The 21,599-nt window shown below is 60.8% G+C and overlaps 1 protein-coding gene across 1 annotated transcript in view; it reads left to right on the top strand.

Annotated features, from left to right (window-relative positions):
- Window positions 1–21,599, top strand: part of BSN (bassoon presynaptic cytomatrix protein) — a 74,923-nt gene that overhangs the window by 50,784 nt on the left and 2,540 nt on the right. Inside the window, 9 exon segments of the mRNA XM_040590523.1 lie at window positions 7,822–7,985; window positions 7,987–8,257; window positions 9,766–16,413; window positions 17,163–19,281; window positions 19,591–20,333; window positions 20,651–20,744; window positions 20,853–20,996; window positions 21,195–21,249; window positions 21,334–21,433. Coding sequence (XP_040446457.1) covers window positions 7,822–7,985; window positions 7,987–8,257; window positions 9,766–16,413; window positions 17,163–19,281; window positions 19,591–20,333; window positions 20,651–20,744; window positions 20,853–20,996; window positions 21,195–21,235 — 10,224 coding nt within the window. The 3' untranslated portion in view covers window positions 21,236–21,249; window positions 21,334–21,433.

Raw genomic sequence — 21,599 nt, 5'->3', positions numbered from 1 at the left:
TTCATTACCCTGCGCTGCTTTTAATCACATTATTGCAGTGTGAAGGCCACCGATACATCACACACATCTGAAAGAGAGCTGGGGAGGGACTGTTGGCTCCATCAGCCTGACAGAGGCCACGGGAACAGATAAGAATAGGGTGATGCTGGAAAACACATCACTGGGTTGCTTAGTCAAATGCTATATTTAGCACGGGATTGAAATAACTGTGGTGGTTTTCAGCTGGGCTAATCTGTGAACCCTGCACTAATACTTGCCCAGCTGATGGTAATGAAGTCAATTAGTGTGGAGCAGTTGGCAGCCAAGGAAACTCGGCTAAGGGAGGTGTGTGTGGTCCCTTGCTGCCTTTCCCTGCGGATGGTCCTAGGAGCCCGCGGCTTTACGCTGAGCAAGTGGATCTTCACTCTCTGCCTGCAACAGCCTCCTGCGGGGCAGCGGGAAGGATGCACAGTGACTCCCTGGGGAGCCTGCCAGCCCCCCTCGCTCCCCCAGCCAGGCAGGCATCGGTGCGTGGCCAGCTGGGCTCCAGAAACATGACCTGCTCCGCTGAACAGCATTTGAGAGTTGCATTTAGTGCTTCTTTTTTATTTACTGATTTTATATATATATATATATACACACACACATACACACATGCATAAACTTTAGAAGCAATACGCGTATGCTGGCATTAAAGCAGTTAGCAAGCACAGTTCAGGCAGCTCTGCATCTAGCTTGAGTGGAGGTTTGAGGGTGTTTTCGAGGGGAAAAAAGGCACCATCAGGGCAACAGCACACCCTGTGCTTTCTGCCCTGTCCTGGAGGTGGCTGTTCCACAGCGGTGTGTGAACGTGCATCTGTGCACTGCTGGCCATGCACAGCCAGCTCTGCCTGTCCCCCTGGCTCCCCAGGACTGCCCCTGCCTGCCCACTGCTTCTGGTCCCCCTTGGTCTCGGTCCCCTCCTGGTGCTGGGGCCACCCGAATCCTCCCCAGTGTCTTCCCACCGCAGGTGCAGCTCTGACAGCATCTCCTGCATTTGCTCCATCTCGCCTCTTGATCTGTGGTGCTTCCGCCCTCACAGCGCATTCCTCGTTTCAAATCCCATCACTGCCTCAGCCTCCTAGGAGAGATAAGGGCTGGGGCAGAGCTAAAACCAGGCCTGTGGTTTATTTGCTGATGGCACAGGAGGTTAAAAATGCCCTTTGTGAGCATACTGTGGTCGGGACTGTGATGTGCATCCTCCCCTCCATAGGTGAGCATCCCAGGGAGGCGCCAGTTGGCTTGGTTTGGCACGCTCCCCCTCACCTCCTAAAACTGCAGCAGCTCGGCCAAAGGGGTTTGGCAGAGGTCTGTGGTGCCTCCAGCCATGGTGGGGGGTGATTTGGAGGGGCTCGGGAGAGTTCAGAATGGGCTGAAACCAAGGGGAGCAAGCATCAGCCAGCACTTGGGCAGCAGCATCCAAAAGGAATGAGCACCAGGGTTTGCCTGGGGAGGCTGCTGGCAGAGAGCATCTTTGCCAGAGGAAGGAAAGGGCACAGGAGTGCTTAAAGGATGGAGAGCCTGCCAGCCAGACCCCAGGCGCTGCCTGAGGTGGGTCTGAAACAGCCCTGGCATCCAATGATCAAGCATGACTCAGTCCCTTTCCCTTAAAACTGTGCTAAAAACTATCCACAGTATGGACAGAGCTGAGGTGTTCTTAGCACAAGGATGCTGAGCACTTGGGAGGTGGGATCATACCGTGAGATGCCCCCATTTCTGCTGCAGGAGGGTGCGTAGAAGGTGTCTGTATGTCAAGAGCCCTCCTAAACGGGAGGTTTCCTGCAAGCAGGGCTGAGAGAAGTGCTTGAGAAATGATTTTATGAGGTTCTTGTTGTTAATTTGGATCTTGATTCAGATACCAGAAGTGTTTTCCATATTTTCCATGCACCCATCTGTCACAGTGATGAGCCCTGCACAGTACTTGTCAGCAAATAAATGAAATATTCTGGTGAGACTCACCGCATTTAATGCTGGGAGATGAGATCTGGCTTGCGAGATACTTATACCTCATGCTGCTTATCTTATTTTGTACAGATTTTTGTTCTGGTATTTTAATAGATATCGTTTTGATTGTGTAAAATAATACTGTAGAACATAAATAACCAGACAGAGTCCTAGGGATGATATGGTGGGGAGCAGTTTGTGCTGGGACAAAGACCATGGCTATGCATCTCCCGGCAGCCGGAGAGGTTACAGTGAGGGTCTCAGGGGTGACGGGGACAGTGGAACTGGCAGCCAGAAGCTAACTGGGGAAGCTGGGAAGCTTCCAGGGAAACCTGGGAAGCCTCTGGCTCCGCCGGCTCCCACTGAGGCTCTCAGACCTCTGAGCTGCTGAATAGGGGGTTCATGTGCAACCGTGATGCTGAAGCTTGCTGGCTCCATCATTAAAAAAAACCAACAAACCAAACAAAAAAAGCAGCAGCGCTGGGGAATTCAGCATTTAATTAACTTGCCAAGTGGTAACATTGACCAAAATTACACAGGAAGACTTCTATTTTAGTTAATTACAATTTTGTTGTTGCCCATTAGTAAATTAAAACAATTGCAGGGTAAAACCTGGTGCATGTTGGCAAGCACGGCTGTGGCCACCTGCCAGTGAATGCCAGAGGTTGGAGGGGGGTCGAGCACCCCACACACACACATAGACCCCTGATGTGCAGCGACCCCGCACCCCGGCTGTGTGTTGCCCCGGGGTGCTGCAGCAGCATCCCCGGGGGCTCCCGTGGGAGCAGGGCTGCTGCCAGTCCTCCCCAGCCCCCGGGCAGCCACTGGCATTTCAGTCGGGGCCGCTCCGGCGGAGCTGTGGGAATTGTGGCTGCAGCCTGCGTTTCCCAGTGCCGCTTGTGGGGTACGCAATGAAAACCCAGGACCGTTGTTGCCTCTGGGATGTGATGCCTTGAAGGAAGCCGCCCGCGCTCCGTCTCCGGCGGGGGCTGCCCTGGGCCAGGGGCTCTGTCCTGCCCCTAATGCCAGCAGGAGCACTGTTTCTCTGGAAACCTGCTTTCCCCCTAACTCCTCTGCAAATCCGGTGGTTTGGGAGTGAGGAAAGCTGGGAGCCAAGGGGTCAGGGCAGTGACCCTCCCGGGGTGTAAGCTGATAACCTGGCTGGGCTGGGCAGCCCCCCTGGCACCCTCACCCCCCTGCCTGCCTGCCTGGCCAGTTTCCAGCATGCCCTGCTGTGCCAGTGCCTCTTCATTTAAGATGGTATATCAGGCGTGCTTTGGTTTCATCCCTCTCTTTAATTATTGACGCTTTCCTCTGCCTGGAGCCCGCTCTGCATCCCAGCGGTGTTGCCCGTGTGCTGTCTGTCTTCCTCGTGTGCCGCAGTCTCCGTCGGCCCCAGGTCACCATCACTTGTGCTCCGTGTGGTTAAACCCCCATGCCCACTGCCACAGCGCATCCTAAGGCAGCAGACCTCATGCTGAGCAAACCCCCATCCCCATCCCAGTCAGGTCCAAGGTTTCCAGCATCTTTAAGCACAGAGACAGACAGATGCCACCGTGCCTTTGCTGTAAGCTCCTTACCCGCTTACCGCCCCGGTGAGAGGCACCCTGACTTCCTGGGCATCCAACAGTTTGGACATGCAAAGCACTAAATACAGCCTAATTATTATTATCTTCATGGGATCTGGTTAATCTCGGTGGGGATTTACAAGCTGTTAGCAAATCAGCCAGTCGCCGAATGTTTGCATTTTTCTCAGGGGCAGCCTAATCCTGTTGTTGGCCGTGTTAGCTGGGAAATGCCCATGGCCAAGTTATACGTGTGGGGGAGCTGCTCCAGCGCGGATACCTCTGAGAGGGAGCAGAGATGCTGCGGGATAGCCAAACACTGAGCTGATAACCCTGCGGGGCCGTGGGAGGGGATGGGTCATTTGTCACTGGCAGAGTGTGGGGTGCTGGCACGGGGCTGTGGGATGCCTCAGATGCAGCATCTTCACTGAGCCCCTTGGGTTTTAGCATCCAGCAGCGTGACGGGTGGTAGCGCCGGGTGTTGATAGGGCTGCAGAGGTCTGCTAAAGATGGTGATGAGCTCGGAGAGGTTGGCCAGCGATGTTCCCGCTGGGCACAGGCAGCTTTGCTTGCCTCCATCTTCCCACAGCTGCCACGGGCAGGATTTCTTGCCCCCCGCTGTGTGCCCGTAGGAGCTGGGCAGCTTGCAACTCCTGCTGCTGGCGGCATTCGCTGCAGCAAGTGCCAGGATGCGATGGCAGACGCTGCGCTGGCTGCTGCAGCACGCTCTGTACTCACAGCGTACACACAGCTCCACGCAGCGCTGGCTGCTGGCGGGGCTGGGGGCTCTCCCATGGCTCAGGAAAATTCAGTTATCCCTTTGCTTGTTTTCTGCCATCCAGGGCTGTAACCACACAGTGATTTTCCACAGGGTGTCAGACTAAAGCTCAGGGTGCTGGGATGTCAGAAGGGTCTCCCCGGCCTGGGAGACCCCAGAGGTGCCAAAAGACAAGGCAGGAAGAGAAAATGCAAACTCACTATATGCCAGTCTCTCATCTTGGGCATTTCCCAGGGCTTGGCCAGCACGTCTCATGGCTGGCGAAGACTAAGGGCCAGCTCCACCCGCGAGCTTCCCTACTTTCTGCCTTCCCTCTGTCCCCGTCCCTTTCTGCCTGCTGTGAAAAGCAAGGGGCATTTCAGAGTGAAGCTCCACAATCTTTTTGGCAGGGCTGTTTTTACTGGAGATCGTTCCCTTATCCGTTTCCCGGTGTGGTCCCATGAAGAGTTGAGCTGCCACATCTGCGAGACCAGGATGGCAGGTTGAGCTGCTCAAAGTGGGGCAGCTGCCAAGGGGGATGGCCGCGGAGCCACAGGTGGGAGGAACCTGAGAGAGGATGCTTAGACCAATCTGTGGAGCTATCAGATCCCCATGGCACAAATCAGTCCTGTGCTCAGCTGGTCCTGGAGGACCCCTAAGCCTCATCCTGATGAGATGACACCAGCAGGTCCTCTCTGCTGATGCCTGCCTTGCACTGTGGTGGTGACCCTTGCCGGCATGGACTCAGGGAGGTGCTGGTGGAACAGTGTGGGGTCTCCAGTCCAGCCTCCCATGCAGAGCAGGGTGGCCACCAACACAGGGGACTTTGTCTAGCAAAGTTTTGAAGCCCCTCCAAGGATGGAGACCCCACAGTGACTGCCCCAGGCTGCACCACTGCCTCGGCAAAGGGACTGTTCCTAGTGTCCACCCTGAGCCTCTACTCCTGCAAAGCACATACATCTGTACCCAGGCACACCTAGACAAAAGGAGCATGCTGATGTAGGAGGCTACATCTCCTGGAGGGTGTCCTGCCATGGTGGTTGTCCCAGCAGGGCACTGGCCAGAACATGTGTGCCTCCTGCCTCTCCACAGCTGTGCACAAGAGCCATCTCCTTGGATGGGACCAGACTAGCGCTCAGTGTCTGCAGCTGGCACTTGGTGGCCAACGTTGGTCATCCTTAGCTTGAATTTTGTCCTGGAGGGGCAAAAGCAGCTGTGCACATCTCCTCGTCCAGACCTTCCCAGCCACCACGGTCTGGCAGGGTGGGACAGCATGAGCATGGGCAATGCCCCATTCAGGGAGCATGTTAAGGGCTTGGGTGGGGCAGGCTGGGTAGTTCAAGGTGGGCTGATCTTCTCTGGTTCCTGCAGGACCAAGCTGGGAGCTGGCACGATGGTGTCGCAGAGAGTGACGGGCAGGAGCTGAGCTGAGCTCTGCCCCGGCACAGCCAGCCTGTCCCCTCTGCATCACACCTCCCCCGCGCTCCTAGTATCAGGGAGGGAGCTCTGGTGAAGTGAAATGGGATTCCTGAAAGAGAAATGAAAAGGCCACGTATTTCCATGAGGCAGGGATTCGGTTTGTGTCACGCAATCACATTTCCTTCTGCAGTCTGAAATAATTACACAGCGGAGCAGGGCGAGGAGGTCTGATTCAGAGGTATAGGGATGAGAGCGAGTTCTGAAATAAAAGAAGGCAAATGCAATCATTAAGATACAATAGGTTGCACTTGCCTCTTAATTAGACTTTCTCTTTGATTAAGGAGTAATTAAAAATTACCGTGCTGAAAGGGTTATTTTTTCGTGGCCCTCCAAAGCCCCAAGGTATTCTTAAGATGTTTGTGTGAAGAGCAGGGGCTGCTGCGGGGCAGTGGGGCTGGGAGGGAGGGTGTTGCACAGCTGCCCCTTCTCCACAGAAGAAGCTCTCCTGCCTCTGCTCCCGGAGAGTGGGAGCTGGATGGCTGCTTCTGGGCCAGATTGCTGTGTGAGTGAAGAAGTGTCTGTGGGGAAGCCCACCACCGCTGCCTGCTACTGGCCACCACCAGCTGCAAAGCGTCTCCAGCATCTTGTCAAAATGTGGGGACTCCTGGGTGTGGGATGCAGGTGTTAAGCCCGTCATGCTGCTGCCATCCCTTAGGTATGGTTTTTAGGGTCGTAGAATAGAATCATAGAATCATTTAGATTGGAAAAGACCCTTAAGACCATCTAGTCCAACTGTTAACCCAGCATTGCCAAGTCCACTGCTAAACCACGTCCCTAAGTGCCACATCTACAAGTCTTTTAAATACCTTCAGGGATGGGTGACTCAACCGGTACCCTGGGCAGCCTCTTCCAGGGCTTGATAACCCTTTTGGTGGAGAAATCTTTCCTAATATCCAATCTAAACCTCCCCTGGTGCAGCTTGAGGCTGTTTCCTTGAGGCCGTTTTGGTGAACCTCATCTTCTACATGGAGACTCTGGCCCCAGGAGATGCTGCTGGCTTGTAGCCCCGGCCCCTGGCTGGTCCCGCTGAAGACCAAGACCACATCTCTAAGAGTGTGACAGCTCCTCTGGGGCCAGCTGCCCCCCGAGGTTGGCCACCCTGAGCTTCTGGAGCAACAGGTCAGCAAGAGCGTTCTGGGAAAAGGACTTGGAGCATATTGGGCTGTTAGCAGCAAAACCGAAAAGATTTAAGATGATGAAACATCAAAAGGGAAGGAAATGTCAGAGCCCTATTCCTGGACATTCCTGGGTGGGTAAAAATAGCCCTTGGACAACCTGGGGGGGAAAGTGCTTCTGATCTCTTAATGCAGAGCCCCTGCTGTAGCCCCACGGGCTATCTGCCACTCACAGCCCCGCTCACAAGCTGCTTTTTCCAGGCCATAAAATGACAGCTCTTGCTGAGAATTTCACTAGACAAGATTGTCTTGTTCTTTTCCTGCACAGCGTGTACTTTGGGTAATATCTTTGGGAAATTTTTGCGTACTTTTGTACCCAGCATTTTCTGATAACCCAGAAAAAAAATATCCTTAAGTATTATGATTATGCTATTAAACCTTTATTGTATCAAGGAAAACAAACCAGAGTGAGAGAAAAGCCGTATGGAGCCTGAGAAGTGTTAAGCTATGGTGGAAATCTGCCTTCATTGTTTAATTTCACTTAAAACTGTAATACCGACAAGACTGGAGATGAAAAGAGCTGGTGATGCTGAGGTGTTGTGGGGCAGAGCGTGAAATGCCTGTGTCATAGCCATGGTCCCTTTGGCTGAACATCAGTGAGGTCTGGACAAAGGCAGGGGCAGGTTTAAGCTGGGTGGTTGGCCTTTTTTAGGTGGTTTGTCGGGTCCGGCTCCAGTGCTGCACATCCCCTCTGCCACAGCACCAGCGTTTCAGCGCTTGCGTGCTCACCACCTGGCCTCTCTGAAGCAGGTTCTTTGGTTTGAGTGGGCTGAGTCCTTTGCGTCATCGCCATGTGTCCCGTCTGCTGAACTTCTTGGAGAGGTCCCTGCTGGGACGAAGCTCCCAGAGTTTATTCAGAACTTTTCCTTTCTTTGTTTTGCAGAAGAACGAATGGCTGTGCTTGAACTGCCAAACTCAGAGGCTGCTGGAAGGCAGCCTCGGTGACCCTGCCCCGATGCCACTGCCTGCCCCAAAGCAACCGCCCAGCGGCTCCCCACGGCACCAGCCCCCAGCCGCCAGCCAGCAGCCGAGAGCGCCCGTGCCAGTGCCCCCCCGAGCCGGTGGCAGCCCCCGAGCAGCAGCCCTCACCCGCAAGGAGCCTCCGGGCTGCCGGGCAGAGCAAGACCCCAAGCCCTGTCCCGGTGGAGAAGAAGCCCCCGGTGCCAGCAGAGGAAAAGCTGCTGCCCAAAGCTGCCCCAGAGCCTTCCAGAGCTCCTGAGAGTGCCGCGACGAAGGCAAAGAGCGCAAGCCCCAAACCCAAGGCAGAGATCAAGGAGAGCCGGGCACCCCCCGAGGCGCCGCGGGCGAAGGAGCAGGAGGTGAGCTCTCTGGGTGCATCCAGCTCGGAGCATCCCTGGGGACTGCAGCCTGCCCGGGGCTGGCATGGCGCTGAGCCATGCCTCCACCAGCGGCCGGCCGTGCTCAGAAACAGGGGGGGTTTATTCCAAGTCAGAGCAGAATCTGTGTCATTGAGGCCATTTGCCTCGGGAAATGGCCTTTTGGGAATTGGTGAGTTCCAAACACTGCTGTCTCAGCATTTCCAAACCACTTAGGAGCTTCACAGGCTCTGTAGCAGTGTGCTGGTCTTTGCCTTCTTTATATTAGCGTGACACCAGTTTGGGCATAATGTAACAGTGCAGGTCACCTCCGTCCTTTGGATTTGTTTTGAAATAACATAAGGGCAGTTCAGTTTGTTGTTAAATGGAAAACTTGTTTCACCTTTCATGTTGCAGCAGTGGGCATTTTTCAAACTCCTCGTCCCAGCTGTCTAAAAATTCAATAGAATTCAGGGAAATATTCAGCTGCATTGGGATGCTCTTCCCTCATAAGCAACCATCCCAGCAGCAGCTGGCACAGCCTCCCGCGGGAGGGGACATGGCAGGAGATCCCCAGTAGCTGGGAGGGGATGGCTGCCCCTCCTGCTGTTGTGTAGCCCCCAGGGAAGAGGCTCCTTACACCCCCAAAAATCAAATAAGGTCCATGGTGCCTCTGTGCCGGCAGGGTGACGGGCCCTGCTGTAGCCCAGCGACGGCACTTTCCCCGTGGCTCAGAGGCTTGCCCCCAGTGCTGCCTAATTGTAATGTCAATTAAAAGGGCCTGTTTATTTCTGCTGGCATCTAACGAGGATCCTGGGGGCCACTCTGCTTCTGAAGGCTGCTTTGCAGGGCTGTCAGTCAGAGAAATTAAAGTTCATTAAAAGGCGGCTGTTCCCCACGGCGGCTGCTGGCAAAGCTCCTGTCCTCTCAGTGCTGCCGCACCAGCCTGGCCGGGTGCCGGGGCACAACGGCTGCCCCCTCCCCAGACTCCCCCACCCCTATTACCAGTGCTTGGGCTTCTCCCCGTGCTGGGAGGAGCAGCAGGCGGCTCTGCCCTCGCATCCCTTCCCTAGGGAAGGGCGTGTGGCCGTTGGTATCCCAAGGCTGACGGACGGGGCTCAGCCGCCGCTGGCTCTCTGTGTGGTGGATAGTAAAAAAATCGATATTGCCGTTAGACAGCCTTCCTGTGTTAGTTGTCAGGGGAGATAATGCTGATGGGGCCCAATTTTTTAAACATAGTTATGAGTCCTGCAGCGCCTTTGCCCCTGGGGACATTTGCTGTGCCACCCCCCGCCTGCAGCACACCCCATTACCTGCCTTCATCAGCACGCAGACAAATTGCTGATGAGCCGTTGAGGGAGGGACACATGGCGGCCCCGACCTTCATGCTGGGCAGGCTCCCAGTGCTGCCCAGACCTTCTGTGTGGTCCTCAGGAGAGGATCTGGGGGGAAGTGGGGAGAGCAGCCCCAGAGCTGCCTGGGTCTGACGCTGCGCTCTCCCTTGCCCGCAGGACGGGAGCAAGCCTTACCCCCCGGACCTGTCCCGCAGCCCCCAGAGCCTGAGCGACACCGGCTACTCCTCCGACGGCATCTCCAGCTCGCAGAGCGAGATCACCGGCCTAGTGCAGCAGGAGGAGGAGAAGCTGAGCAGCACCGGGCTGACCGGGCAGAGCCCCCCCAGCCCCTCCGAGCTCACCAAGCTGGAGAGCAGCATGCGGCCTCTCCTGGAAGGCCGGGGTGCCCCACCAGAGCCTGCCGAGCGCGGCAAGGGTGGCCCAGAGCCACAGGAGGAGCAGCAGCGGCAGCGGCCACGGTACCTCTCCATCACCCCTGAAGCCTTCGACTCAGACGAGGAGCTGGAGGACATTCTGGAGGAGGATGAGGACTCGCTGGAGTGGGAGAATCAGCGGGAGCGGCGGGAGAGCGCAGAGTCGTCAGATGAGTTCGGCAGCAAGCTGCGGCACGACTATGTGGAGGACAGCAGCGAGGGGGGCTTCTCCCCAGTGCCCCCTCAGCCCAAGGGCCGGGAGGTGGAGGTGAGCGATGAGGAGTTCATGCGGAGGCAGATCCTAGAGATGAGCGCAGAGGAGGACAACCTTGAGGAAGAGGAGGAAGACTATGGGCGCACCAAGTATGGTGTCCCCAGAGCCGGGCAGAAGGCTGAGGTGGAGAAGGGCAAAGAGGCGGCATCAGCCAAGCGGCGCCTGCCACATGGCCCCAGCAGCCTGTACAAGGAGGAGGGGAAGGAGCTGGAGGTGGCGGAGGGTGACGACTTGAGCACAGCCCAGGGAGGCCTGCGGCGCTTCAAGACCATTGAGCTGAACAGCACGACTGGCTACGGCCGGGAGATGGAGATGGGCCAGGAGGTGGATGCCAGCCTGGACCGGGAGCCTGAGCTGGAGATGGAGAGCCTGACGGGCTCCCCTGAGGAGCGGTCCCGGGGTGAGTACTCCTCCACCCTGCCAGCCACGACACCCAGCTACACCTCTGGCACCTCACCCACCTCCATCTCCTCCCTGGAGGAGGACAGCGACAGCAGCCCCAGCCGCCGGCAGCGGCTGGAGGAGGTGAAACAGCAGAGGAAGGCTCGCCACCGCTCGCACGGGCCCTTGCTTCCCACCATTGAGGACTCGTCTGAGGAGGAGGAGCTGCGGGAGGAAGAGGAGCTGCTGCGGGAGCAGGAGAAGATGCGGGAGGTGGAGCAGCAGCGCATCCGGAGCACCGCACGCAAGACCAAGCGTGACAAGGAGGAGCTGAGGGCCCAGCGGAGGAGGGAGCGCTCCAAAACCCCCCCTAGCAACCTCTCCCCCATTGAAGATGCCTCTCCCACTGAGGAGCTGCGGCAGGCGGCAGAGATGGAGGAGCTGCACCGCTCCTCCTGCTCCGAGTACTCACCCTCCATTGACTCGGAGGCCGAGAGCTTCGACACTGTGGCCTCCAAGCTGTACAAGTCGGGCAGCGAGTACAACCTGCCCACCTTCATGTCTCTGTACTCCCCAACGGAGAAGGGGGACAGTGGCCCCAGCCAGCCGGCCAGCAAGCCCCTTAAGAGTGCCGAGGAAGCTTATGAGGAGATGATGAGGAAGGCAGAGATGATGCAGAGGCAGCAGGTCCAGCAGGCGCAGCCGGCTGTTTCCTATGGCAGTGGCTACCAGCAGGTTGGCTACCACGGCACCGAGGGCCAGAACGGCTTTGAGTACCAGTATGCTGAAGAGTACCAGTACGACGGTGGCCCCACACGCCCCTCCCAGCCCAGCTATCCAAGTGCCCTGCCGAAGGCAGGAGCGGTGTATGAAGAGATCCTGCAGACCTCACAGAGCATCTCCAGGATGCACCAGTCTTCCTCCTTTGACCTGGCCCTCGAGCAGGGAGAGAAGGCAAAGGGGCAGCACGAGACGTACCAGGAGAAGCACTTCCTCAATGCCGAGAGCGCCTACGCTGACCCGATGAAACAGAATGGGGGTCCGCTCACCCCTGGCACCAGCCCCACACAGCTCTCCGCTCCCGTCTCCTTTGCCACCTCTGACAGCAGCACAGGCAAGGCCATTCCCGACGTCCGGGTCACCCAGCATTTTGCAAAAGAGGGGCAAGACCTAGCCAAGGTCCAGATCACCCCAGCAGCGCCCGGCCCCGTGTCCAAGGCTGCCACCACTCCTTATGCCTACAGCAAAGGTGCCAGCACGGTGACGACAGCAGCGGGCAGCCCTGGCAGCGTGCTGCGGAGCTACAGCTCCCCAGCTCCAGAGGTCCCACCCATAGCTGGCAGAAGCTACACTCCAGTGAAGAGCACCATCAGCTACGGCTCGCAGACGGAGGACACCAGCAGAAGCAAGGCAGCGGTGGAGATCAGTGTGCAGACAGCCAGGGAGAAGCTCCCGGCTGCGAGCGATGGCAAGCCCCCACCGCCCAAGACATACTCCTTCTTCAAGAGCTCCAGCCCTCCGCTGTCACCCACCTCCCCCACACAGAGTCCCACCCGTGCTGCAAAGGCCACAGCAGAGTTCTCCACGCAGACACAGAGCCCCCTCCTCCCCTACGAGGGTCCCACCGCTGCCGCTGCTGGCCCCGCCATCTCTTCCCCCATGGTGGCACAGGGGACGCAGACGCCGCACCGGGCAGGCTCGCCGCGCCTGACCCGGCAGCCCTCTTCACAGGATGCCCCCTTCATGCTGATCACACTGGCGGCTGACGCGGCCAGCCAAACCAAGCCGGTCAGCTCCGGCTCCTCGACATCCCCCACCTCATCTCCCACCAGGCCAAGCCGGCAGCTGCCGGCACATGGCTACAGCCAGGCGCTGGAGCCAGAGCAGCCACCAGGTGCCTATGTCAGGACACAACCGGTGAAGGAGCACAGCCAGAAGGCACCTGCCGTGACTTCAGCCACAGAGAGCATCACGGGGCTGTATGGCTGGGGAGCACTTCCTGCAGAAAACATCTCCCTCTGCCGCATCTCCTCCATCCCCGGCACGTCCCGGGTTGAGCCAGGGCCCAAGGTGCCGAGCACTAACGCTGTAGACTTACGGACCGCGCTGAAGTCTGCCCCCATCATCATAACGGACCAAGGTATGGATCTCACCTCCTTGGCCACTGAGGCCAGGAAGTACTGCCTGACCTTGGACCATATCCCAAGTCGACAGTCCACGGCCATCCAGCCCTTGATCATCAACCTCAATGCCCAGGAGCAGCCCCATGCCATCATCGCAGCAGCCAGCACCGCCGGCCTGGCCATAGCCTCCCCCATGCTCCTCTCGCAGGCCAAGCAGCCTGTAGTCTATGGAGACCCTTTCCAGAGCCGGGTGGACTTTGGGCAGGGGACTGGGAGCCCGGTGTGCTTGGCACAGGTGAAGCAGGTGGAGCAGGGTGTCCAGACAGCCACTGTCAGAGCCAGTGGAGCAGCCGTAAGCAAGCCTGAGCCCACTGCTGCCCCCCAGACCAAGTTTGCAAGGTATGGCATGCCAGGCCAGATGGTGAAGAAGGACGCGCTCATCACACAGACCAGTGGGGCGCAGAACATAGGTGGCCACCCTCAGGCCTTCCCACCAGAGCCGGGCTCGGAGTTGTACCGGGCAGTTCCAGTGGAGCTGAAGAGCCAGAGCCCTCTCCTTGCCCTGGGCGGCAAGAAATCCCAGGTGATGATGGTGCAGATGGAGGAGGTGGCGGCTGGACCAGTGACCAAAGTGCTGAAGGAGGAGCCGCCGGCCAATGTGTTGGACCTCACGGGTGTGAAGCCAGAGAGCCAGGTCGCCTGCTGTGACATGGTCTACAAATTCCCCTTTGGTGGCAGCTGCACCGGAGCTTTCAACCCCACCTCCAAGATGCCAGAGAAGAAAGCCGGGGAGGCATCGGCACCTGGCCGGAAAGCCAGTGGGCCGCTCTACGGCAGCAGAGAGCCAGAGCTGCCGGAGACCTTCCCCTACCGAGAGCAGCCAGCCCCGGCACCCACGCTTTATGAGGAGCAGAAGTTTTACCCGACTGGTGCCTTCGGCCGCCTCTACTCCTCCATGTCAGACACGAACCTCTCTGAAATTGGGATGAGCTACTACCCCACGAAGGGGGATCAGCCCTTCCCCTCCCCCGCGGGCGATGCTGCAGTGGACCTCAGCACCATGAAGCACTCCTACAGTGTGGGCTTTGCCGAGGGGGGTTACCTGGGCCAGGGGCTGCAGTACGGCTCCTTCTCTGACCTCCGCCAGCCAGCGGAGCTGCTGGGCCACCCACTTCCCATGCGGAGGTACAGCTCGGCCTCCAACATCTACTCCGACTACCGCTTCTCACCCCGGGGGGACCTGGCCAGCTTCCAGGAGTCCAGCCTGGCCCACTACAGTGCCACCACGGCACGCGAGATCAGCCGTATGTGCGCCGCCCTCAACTCCATGGACCAGTATGGAGGCCGGCATGCCAACGGCCCCGACCTGCTGCCCTATGCCCACAGCGCTGGGCCGGGGACCGCGGTGGGACTGGCGGCTCAGCAACAGGGCCCTGTGCCCCCCAAACCCGGCAGGATGTACAACCCCACCTTCCCGGAGACGCGGCAGGGCCTTGGCAGCCTGGCACAGTACAACATCCCCGGTGTCCGCCTGGGCGCCATCCGGCAGATGTTCCCTTCCACCGCCACAGTGCGGGCCGCTGACGGCATGATCTACTCCACCATCAACACACCCATCGCCTCCACGCTGCCCATCACCACCCAGCCGGCCTCAGTGCTGCGGCCCATGCTGCGTGGGCTGTACAGACCCTATGGCCCGGGCGGTGTGGCGGCGGTCCCGCTGGCCAGCCTGACCAGGCTGCCGGTCATCACCCCCCGTGTCCCACTGGCGGCACAGGGCCTCTACCGCTACCCAGCCCCGAGCCGGCCAGCCCCGGCAGCCTCGCTGGTGGAGACACCCGTCTACCTGGGCAAGCCCGTCAGCACGGCACCGGTGGCGGCGGGTGCTGGTCCCGCTTCCAAAGCCCCCACCGCCCCTATTGGTGGCTTGCAGAGAGCGGAGCCAGCGGGGGCTGCTCCCCATGCTGAGGGGCCGGCGGCACCAGCGGCCAGCAAGGAGGGTGGGCAGGTGGCCACGGTACCCAAGCCACCACTGGATGGGGCACAGCGGGAGGAGCGGGAGCGGGAGGAGGAACGGCAGCGCAAGCAGCAGGAGCACGTGCTGCAGCTGGAGCGGGAGCGCGTGGAGCTGGAGAAGTTGCGGCAGCTGCGGCTGCAGGAGGAGCTGGAGCGGGAGCGTGCAGAGTTGCAGCGGCACCGGGAGAAGGAGCAGCTGCTGGTGCAGCGGGAGCTGCAGGAGCTGCAGTGCATCAAGCAGCAGGTGCTGCAGCAGCAGCAGGAGGAGCGGCATGCGCAGCTGGCCCTGCAGCGGGAGCAGCTCGCCCAGCAGCGCCTCCAGCTCGAGCACATCCACCAGCTCCAGCACCAGCTGCAGCAGCAGCTGGAGGAGCAGAAGCGGCAGAAGTCTGCTTTCCCTGTGCCCACTGAGCCCACTGCCCGCCCGCCTGAGGGGCCTGCCGAGGCGCCGCGGGCCCTGCCGCACAATGGGCAGGCATGGCCTCCACCAAGCCAGGCAGCACCAGATGGGCCCGCTGGTCCCCGCTACCCTGCACCACAGCGGCCGCTCAGCAGCTCGGCCTCAGACATGTCGCTGCAAGCCGAGGAGTCCTGGGAGCCTGGCCGGGGCATCAAGAAGAGGAACTCAATGCCACGGCTGCGTGATGCCTATGAGAAGGAGGTGGCACAGGAGGCCTTCACGGCGAGGAAGACGGCAGACAGCAGCGTGCAGACGGACGAGGAGGATGGTGAGGAGCGGTACCTGCTGTCACGGCGGCGGCGAGCGCGGCGCAGCACTGACTGCAGCGTGCAGACAGACGAGGAGGACAGTGGGGAGTGGGAGCAGCCCGTGCGCCGCCGGCGCTCCCGGGCCTCGCGGCACGCTGAGGCCAGTGCTGAGGGAAAGCTGGAGGGGGTGGCCCGCAGCACAGCCAGTGTGGGCATCCAGACCATCAGCGACTGCTCGGTGCAGACAGAGCCCGATCAGCTCCTCCGTGTCTCCCCCTCCATCCATATCACCACCCATGACCCCCGTGTGGAGATTGTGAAGTACATCTCGGCCCCAGAGAAGACACAGCGGGGTGAGAGCCTGGCCTGCCAGACAGAGCCGGAGGCAGCCCCGCAGCCCGGCATCGTGGTCCCCCAGCTGACGGTGCCCACCACCATCACGCCCTATTCCACCAACATCCAGATGGTGAGCACGGGCCCCCTGGACCCCCACGCTGTCCGGCAGCAGACCTTGGGCAAGTTTGAGAAGAAGAAGCCGGATCCCCTGGAAATCGGGTACCAGTCCCATCTGCCGGCCGAGTCCCTCTCCCAGCTGGTAACCCGCCAGCCACCCCGTTCTCCACAGGTCCTTTACTCGCCTGTCTCCCCACTGTCCCCCCACCGCCTCCTGGAGTCCTCTTTTGCCACCAGCGAGCGGCTGAACAAGGCTCACGTTCCCCCGCAGAAGCACTTCACCACCGACTTGGCCCAGCGTCAGCAGACGCTGCCGCGTCCCATCAAGACCATGCAGCGCTCTCTGTCTGACCCCAAGCCCATCAGCCCCACCGCCGAGGAGGCTGGCAAAGACAGGTTCTCCCTCTACCAACACTCGCTGCTCCCTGGCACCCAGGTACGTCAACACAGGGAAAACCTTTCCCTTGGGGAATGGCTGCAGGAGGCACCTCGGGACAATTCGGTTTCATTAGTACTGTGGCAATTAATATTTTAAAGGGCTGGCTTCCATAGCAGCTGATGACAGCCGGTGTGCACAGCCGTGTGCACCAGAGCCGGCAGCCGGAGGGAGGCCCTGGAGCTCCACAGGCTGCATGAGCCCAGCAGCGGGCAGGAACTGCCCCCCTGGCAGGGCCGGGGCTGTCCCCTGTCCCCTGCCCAAGCCAGGTCCCCCTTCTCTGCCAAGGAGCAGCCACCGTGCATGACTCCGATTCAGGCTGTGGCAGCTCTGGCTCCCGCCTTTGCCCCCGCTCACCGAGGTTGCCTTAGGCTGCCAAGCGCCCAGCAGAGAGCCCTGGGGCAATTCCCGGGGCAGCAGCAGCCCCCGGCCACTCCCCTGGGCCCTGCTGCCAAGCGCCTGAGGACAGAAAGCAGTTTTTGCGGCAGGCAGCGGCGTGCACGCGGCCAGCCTGGCACTTGGCTGGCTGCCACCCCTGGTAATTACTCACGGAAAGCGCCCTGCCTGTTACTTCCATCCTATTTATTGTGCTTTTACATAAATGCCGCTTCCTCAGTGCATGGGGGAACACGTGCGTAGTGGGCCACCTCACCACAGCCCCAGGGCATGCAAAATGCTCTGTGATGCTCGGGAGGGACATGGAGGGACCCCCACCTGTGCCCCTGACCAGATGTCCCTTGGCTTTGCAGGTGGGGGGACTGCAGTCAAGCCCACTGGCACGCAAGGTGAAGCGGACGCTTCCCAGTCCGCCGCCTGAGGAGCCCCATGTCCCCCTGGCCAGCCCGGCCGCTTCCCAGCTTTACCTGAGCAGCCTGGCCCCCAAGGCCACCGCGCCGGTCACCAAGGCCAGCCTGCTAAAGGAACTGGACCGTGACCTGAGGCTGGTGGAGCACGAGGCCACCAAGCTGCGGAAGAAGCAGGCAGAGCTCGATGAGGAGGAGAAGGAGATCGACGCCAAGCTGAAGTACCTGGAGCTGGGCATCACCCAGCGCAAGGAGTCCCTGCTGAAGGAGCGGGGCAGCGGGCGGGACCACCCCTACCTGCGCTGCGCCGGGGACCGCCGCGACTACCTGTCTGACAGCGAGCTGCACAGCCTGCGCCTCGCTGCCTACGATGGTGCTGGCCTGCACCCCGCACCTGCCGGGCAGTACCCTGACTTTGCCGCCGCCGCTGCCTCCTACGACACCTACCCATACCCTGCCCCACAGGGCCCCGCTGCCTTCCCGCCAGCACGCCTGCAGCCCCCCCAGTACCCCACGGCCAGCACCTCGCAGGATGGCTTGCCTGCGGCCCCGCTGCCTGCCTTCGCCTCGGCCGGCACCTTCCCGGCCCCCGGCCCCCCGTATCCGGAGCTGGGCACCCCAGGCCAGCCGGGCTTCCGGCCCCAAAACCCCTACCAAGCCCCGAGCGCCTTCGCGGGGGCGGCCACCGTGCCAGCAGCACAGCCCGCCCTCTTCCAGAGCCCAGCGGACATCGCTGGTGGGCACCAGAAGCCACGGCAGACCTCACTGGCCGACCTGGAACAGAAGATCCCCACCAACTACGAGGTCATTGGCACAGTCACCAGCTCCTCCGCCGTTCCCGACGTCACCTTCAGCACTGCGCCAGCGAGCAGCAGCTACGAGCAGTACAAGGCGCCCGAGGCCCGGCCAGCCGAGAGAGCCAGCGTGGCCCAGGGGCCCTCAGCCAGCTTCTCTTCCGAGTCCCTCTACACCAACCTGGAGCAGAACATCCCCCGTAACTACGTGATGATCGAGGACATCAGCGAGCTCACCAAGGAGAGCCCGCCAGTAGAGGGGCAGAAAGCGGAACCGGTGGGCATGGGCACCGACAGCCGCCACGGCAGGGAGAAGAGTGAGCTGGGGGACACCGAAGGCCCCAGCCGGCCCTGCTGCTACACCAAAGCTGAGGAGGAGTCTGAGGAGGATGTCTATGACCACCACGGCCCTGAACATCGAGGGAGGAACAGCTACCACCGGGGCGTGGAGAGCAATGGCAGGGTGTTTGGGAGCTCCACCAGCTCATCCTACTACTACGGGGACAGTGAGTACCGGCACTCCTCACGGGTGGACAAGCACGGCTCCAGCACGGCACTACCGAAGCATTCATCCAAGAACCTGGCGCCTGCCGTCATCTCCTCAAAGCGCAGCAAGCACAGAAAGCAGGGCATGGAGCAGAAGATCTCCAAGTTCTCCCCCATCGAAGAAGCCAAAGATGTGGAGTCAGACCTAGCCACTTACGCGACGACGACGTCGGTTGGCAGCAGCAATGTGGCCTCCAGGGCCAAGAAAATGCAGGAGGAGATCACCTACGGCCTGAAGAAGAACGTCTATGAGCAGCAGAAGTACTACGGCGTCTCCAGCCGGGATCTGGTGGATGAGGAGGAGCGGGTCTACTCTGCCAGCAGCAGAACCCGCTCCTCTGGCTATGGGGTGGAAAAGTCCTCCAGCCGGGAGGTGGGCGGCCGGAGCAAGTCCTACGAGCGGGAGGGCATGGAGCGCTCCCAGAAAGGTGGCTCCAAGCCCTCATCCCTCAGCATGAGCCAGAGCCGTGGGCGGGCGCCCATCCGCACGCAGCCCTCGGAGGAGGAGAGCCCCATCAGCCCCCTGGGGAAGTCGGTGGGGGGGTCACGAGCCACGGGGGGGCCCGGCCCCCAGTCGGCAGGGGACCCCTGCTCCCAGTTCTGCTCCAGCCACTCGTTGCCTGATGTGCAAAAGCACATCAAAGACGTGCCAAGGAGTCACTCGTACAAGCACGAGGAGGGCTACGGCATGGATGATGCTCATTGCGTTGTCTCGGACAGTGAAGGTAACGGCTCCCCGTGGTGACCACCCCAGAGCATGGCACTTCCCCGGGGCATGCCTGTCCGCTCATATGCAGAGACACTCTCACCGCCTCAGTTTGCTTGACATGTGCCTTCCCCTGCGCCGGGTGTTCGGTGTTAGCTGGTCCTGCACGGTGCCCCACCATGCTGTGCCGCGCCGCGTCCCGTCCCTGCCGGCACAGGCTGTCCCCCGCGCGCGTGCCCGCTGCTTGCCTCTCCCACCTCATTGCATGGCTTCCGCCCGGGCAGCCTTGAGTGAGAGATTGACTGTGGTTTGTTTTTGGTTCCCGAAGCCTATCATTTGGGTCAGGAAGAGACGGACTGGTTTGATAAGCCCAGGGAGGCACGGGCAGAGAGGGTCAGGCACTACGGTGGCCACTCTTCCTCACAGAAGAGACCCCCGGTTAAGCACACCTACCACGACTACGACGAGCCCCCCGATGAGGACCCGTGGCAGCACAACGACTACCCCCAGCACCGTGAGCACCGGCACCACAGGGAATACGAGCGCCATGCCGGCACCTCGCGGCATGCTGGTGATGAGCCCCAGCGCCGCTCGGCCAAGCAGCATCCACGGGAGCCCAGCCGTCACGAGCCCCGTGGCCACGGGCCGCCGGCTGCCCCCAAGAAGGCACAGCAGCCGGAGTGCCGTGCACCCGCGCCCTACGGCCCCAGCTCCACCGAGTACACCCCACCATCTCGCTCTGCTGCTCACCACCACAGCGCCGAGACCCCCAAGGCACAGAAGCCTCCCCAGCCACACGGGTCAGCCACCCCAGTGCCAAAGCCAGAGCCCCTCGCACACCCACAGCAGCCAGCAGCCAGGCAACAGCAGGCAGGGCAGCAGGCAGTGCGGCAACAGCCAGCAGCACGGCAGGCTGCCCAACCAGCAGGCTCAGCACAGCCCGAGGCCAGGGGCAGGACACAGGGACCCCCCTCATCCCGGCCACCACAGCAGCAGCCGGGGCCAGCTCAGGCAGCGGGGAAGGCACCAGCTGCGCTCCACGCACAGCCGGGTGGGCACCCAGCGGCAGCGGTAAGTATGGGCTTGGCTGCTTCCTGACCCCACAGCTCTGCCTGGCTGGCCACGGCCAGCGGCTCGCGGGGGAAGATCTGGGGATGAGAGCCATGGGGCAAGGTGTATCCCACCCGTGTGCTCACCACAGCCACCTCTGGGTGCCATGGCAGCAGGCATCCCCTTGAGGGGACATCCCTGTGCCGTGCATCCCTTGCTGCCCCTTTTGGGGCTGTGGAGCAGCGTTCAGGAGTTCGGTGTTGCCTCCCACCCCAGGCCACCCCTGGTGGAATCTGTGCTGGGAGGGCGACCCCTGAGAGCTGTCTTCCCTGTTCCAGCCAAAAGCAGAGCAGATGGATGCATCCAAACTTGCAGCGAAAGTGCCACAGCAGCCAGGGAGAGCACCTGCGGCGCAGCCTCTGGGAGCAGCAGGTCAGTGGGCCTGGCAGCACCGGCTGCCTGACCTGAACCCTGGGGGCTCAGCCGAGCTCCTCTGGCTGGGCCCGTCCCCTGCTAACAGTGGCTTTGTTTGTCCCTCAGCAGACGGCAAAGCCGGTCCGAAGGCGGCTGGGCCACGTGGTCCCCCCGGCGCAGCCACGGGGCAGCCCGGTGGGGAAGGAGAGAGCGTTTTCTCTAAAATCCTGCCGGGTGGGGCAGCGGAACAAGCAGGCAAACTGACTGAAGGTAGGGCTGCTCCTGGGGATGGGGACGGGGTGGTAATGCTCTTCTGCACCCAGACTGGGTTGGGCGCTTTGGGGGTGGCCGGGTGCAGCTGGTGGGATGCGGTGCTCCTGCGGTGTGGGGCCCAGGGAGGTGGGGAGCCAGGGCGCTGGGGGGCCGGGGTGGCTGCACTATGCTGATACCTCTCCGGCTTCCCCACAGCGGTGTCGGCTTTTGGCAAGAAGTTCACTTCGTTCTGGTGAGAGAACGGCACAAGGTGAGTGCGGTTGGCACCGGGTGCTGCGCTGCAGGCTTCCCCTGCCCCAGCAGCACCCGATGCCCTGCCTGCTCCCTCCTGCAGCAGGAGTTTGGGAAACGAGTGGAGATCGAGTCGTTGCAGTGGAAAAACCTATGAAGAAGCCAGTGAATTCAGCACACAGCGCTGGACTCTGAGTATAACGGTGAGTGTCTGGAGCACACCCACACACCAGTCCCCTCCATCATATCAGTTCCCTCCATCACCACTGGTCCCCTCCACCATGCCCTCCCCGGGGCTCCCGCTGCACCCCTGTCTGCCCTGGCACCCACTGAACGCTGCCCTGTCCTGCCCCCAGGCCTCAGAGTGAG

Source organism: Falco naumanni, chromosome 4, assembly GCF_017639655.2.
Source record: "Falco naumanni isolate bFalNau1 chromosome 4, bFalNau1.pat, whole genome shotgun sequence".
Lineage (NCBI taxonomy): Eukaryota > Metazoa > Chordata > Aves > Falconiformes > Falconidae > Falco > Falco naumanni.
The sequence above is the reverse complement of the archived record's forward strand: the minus strand, read 5'-3'. Positions and strand labels throughout refer to the sequence as shown.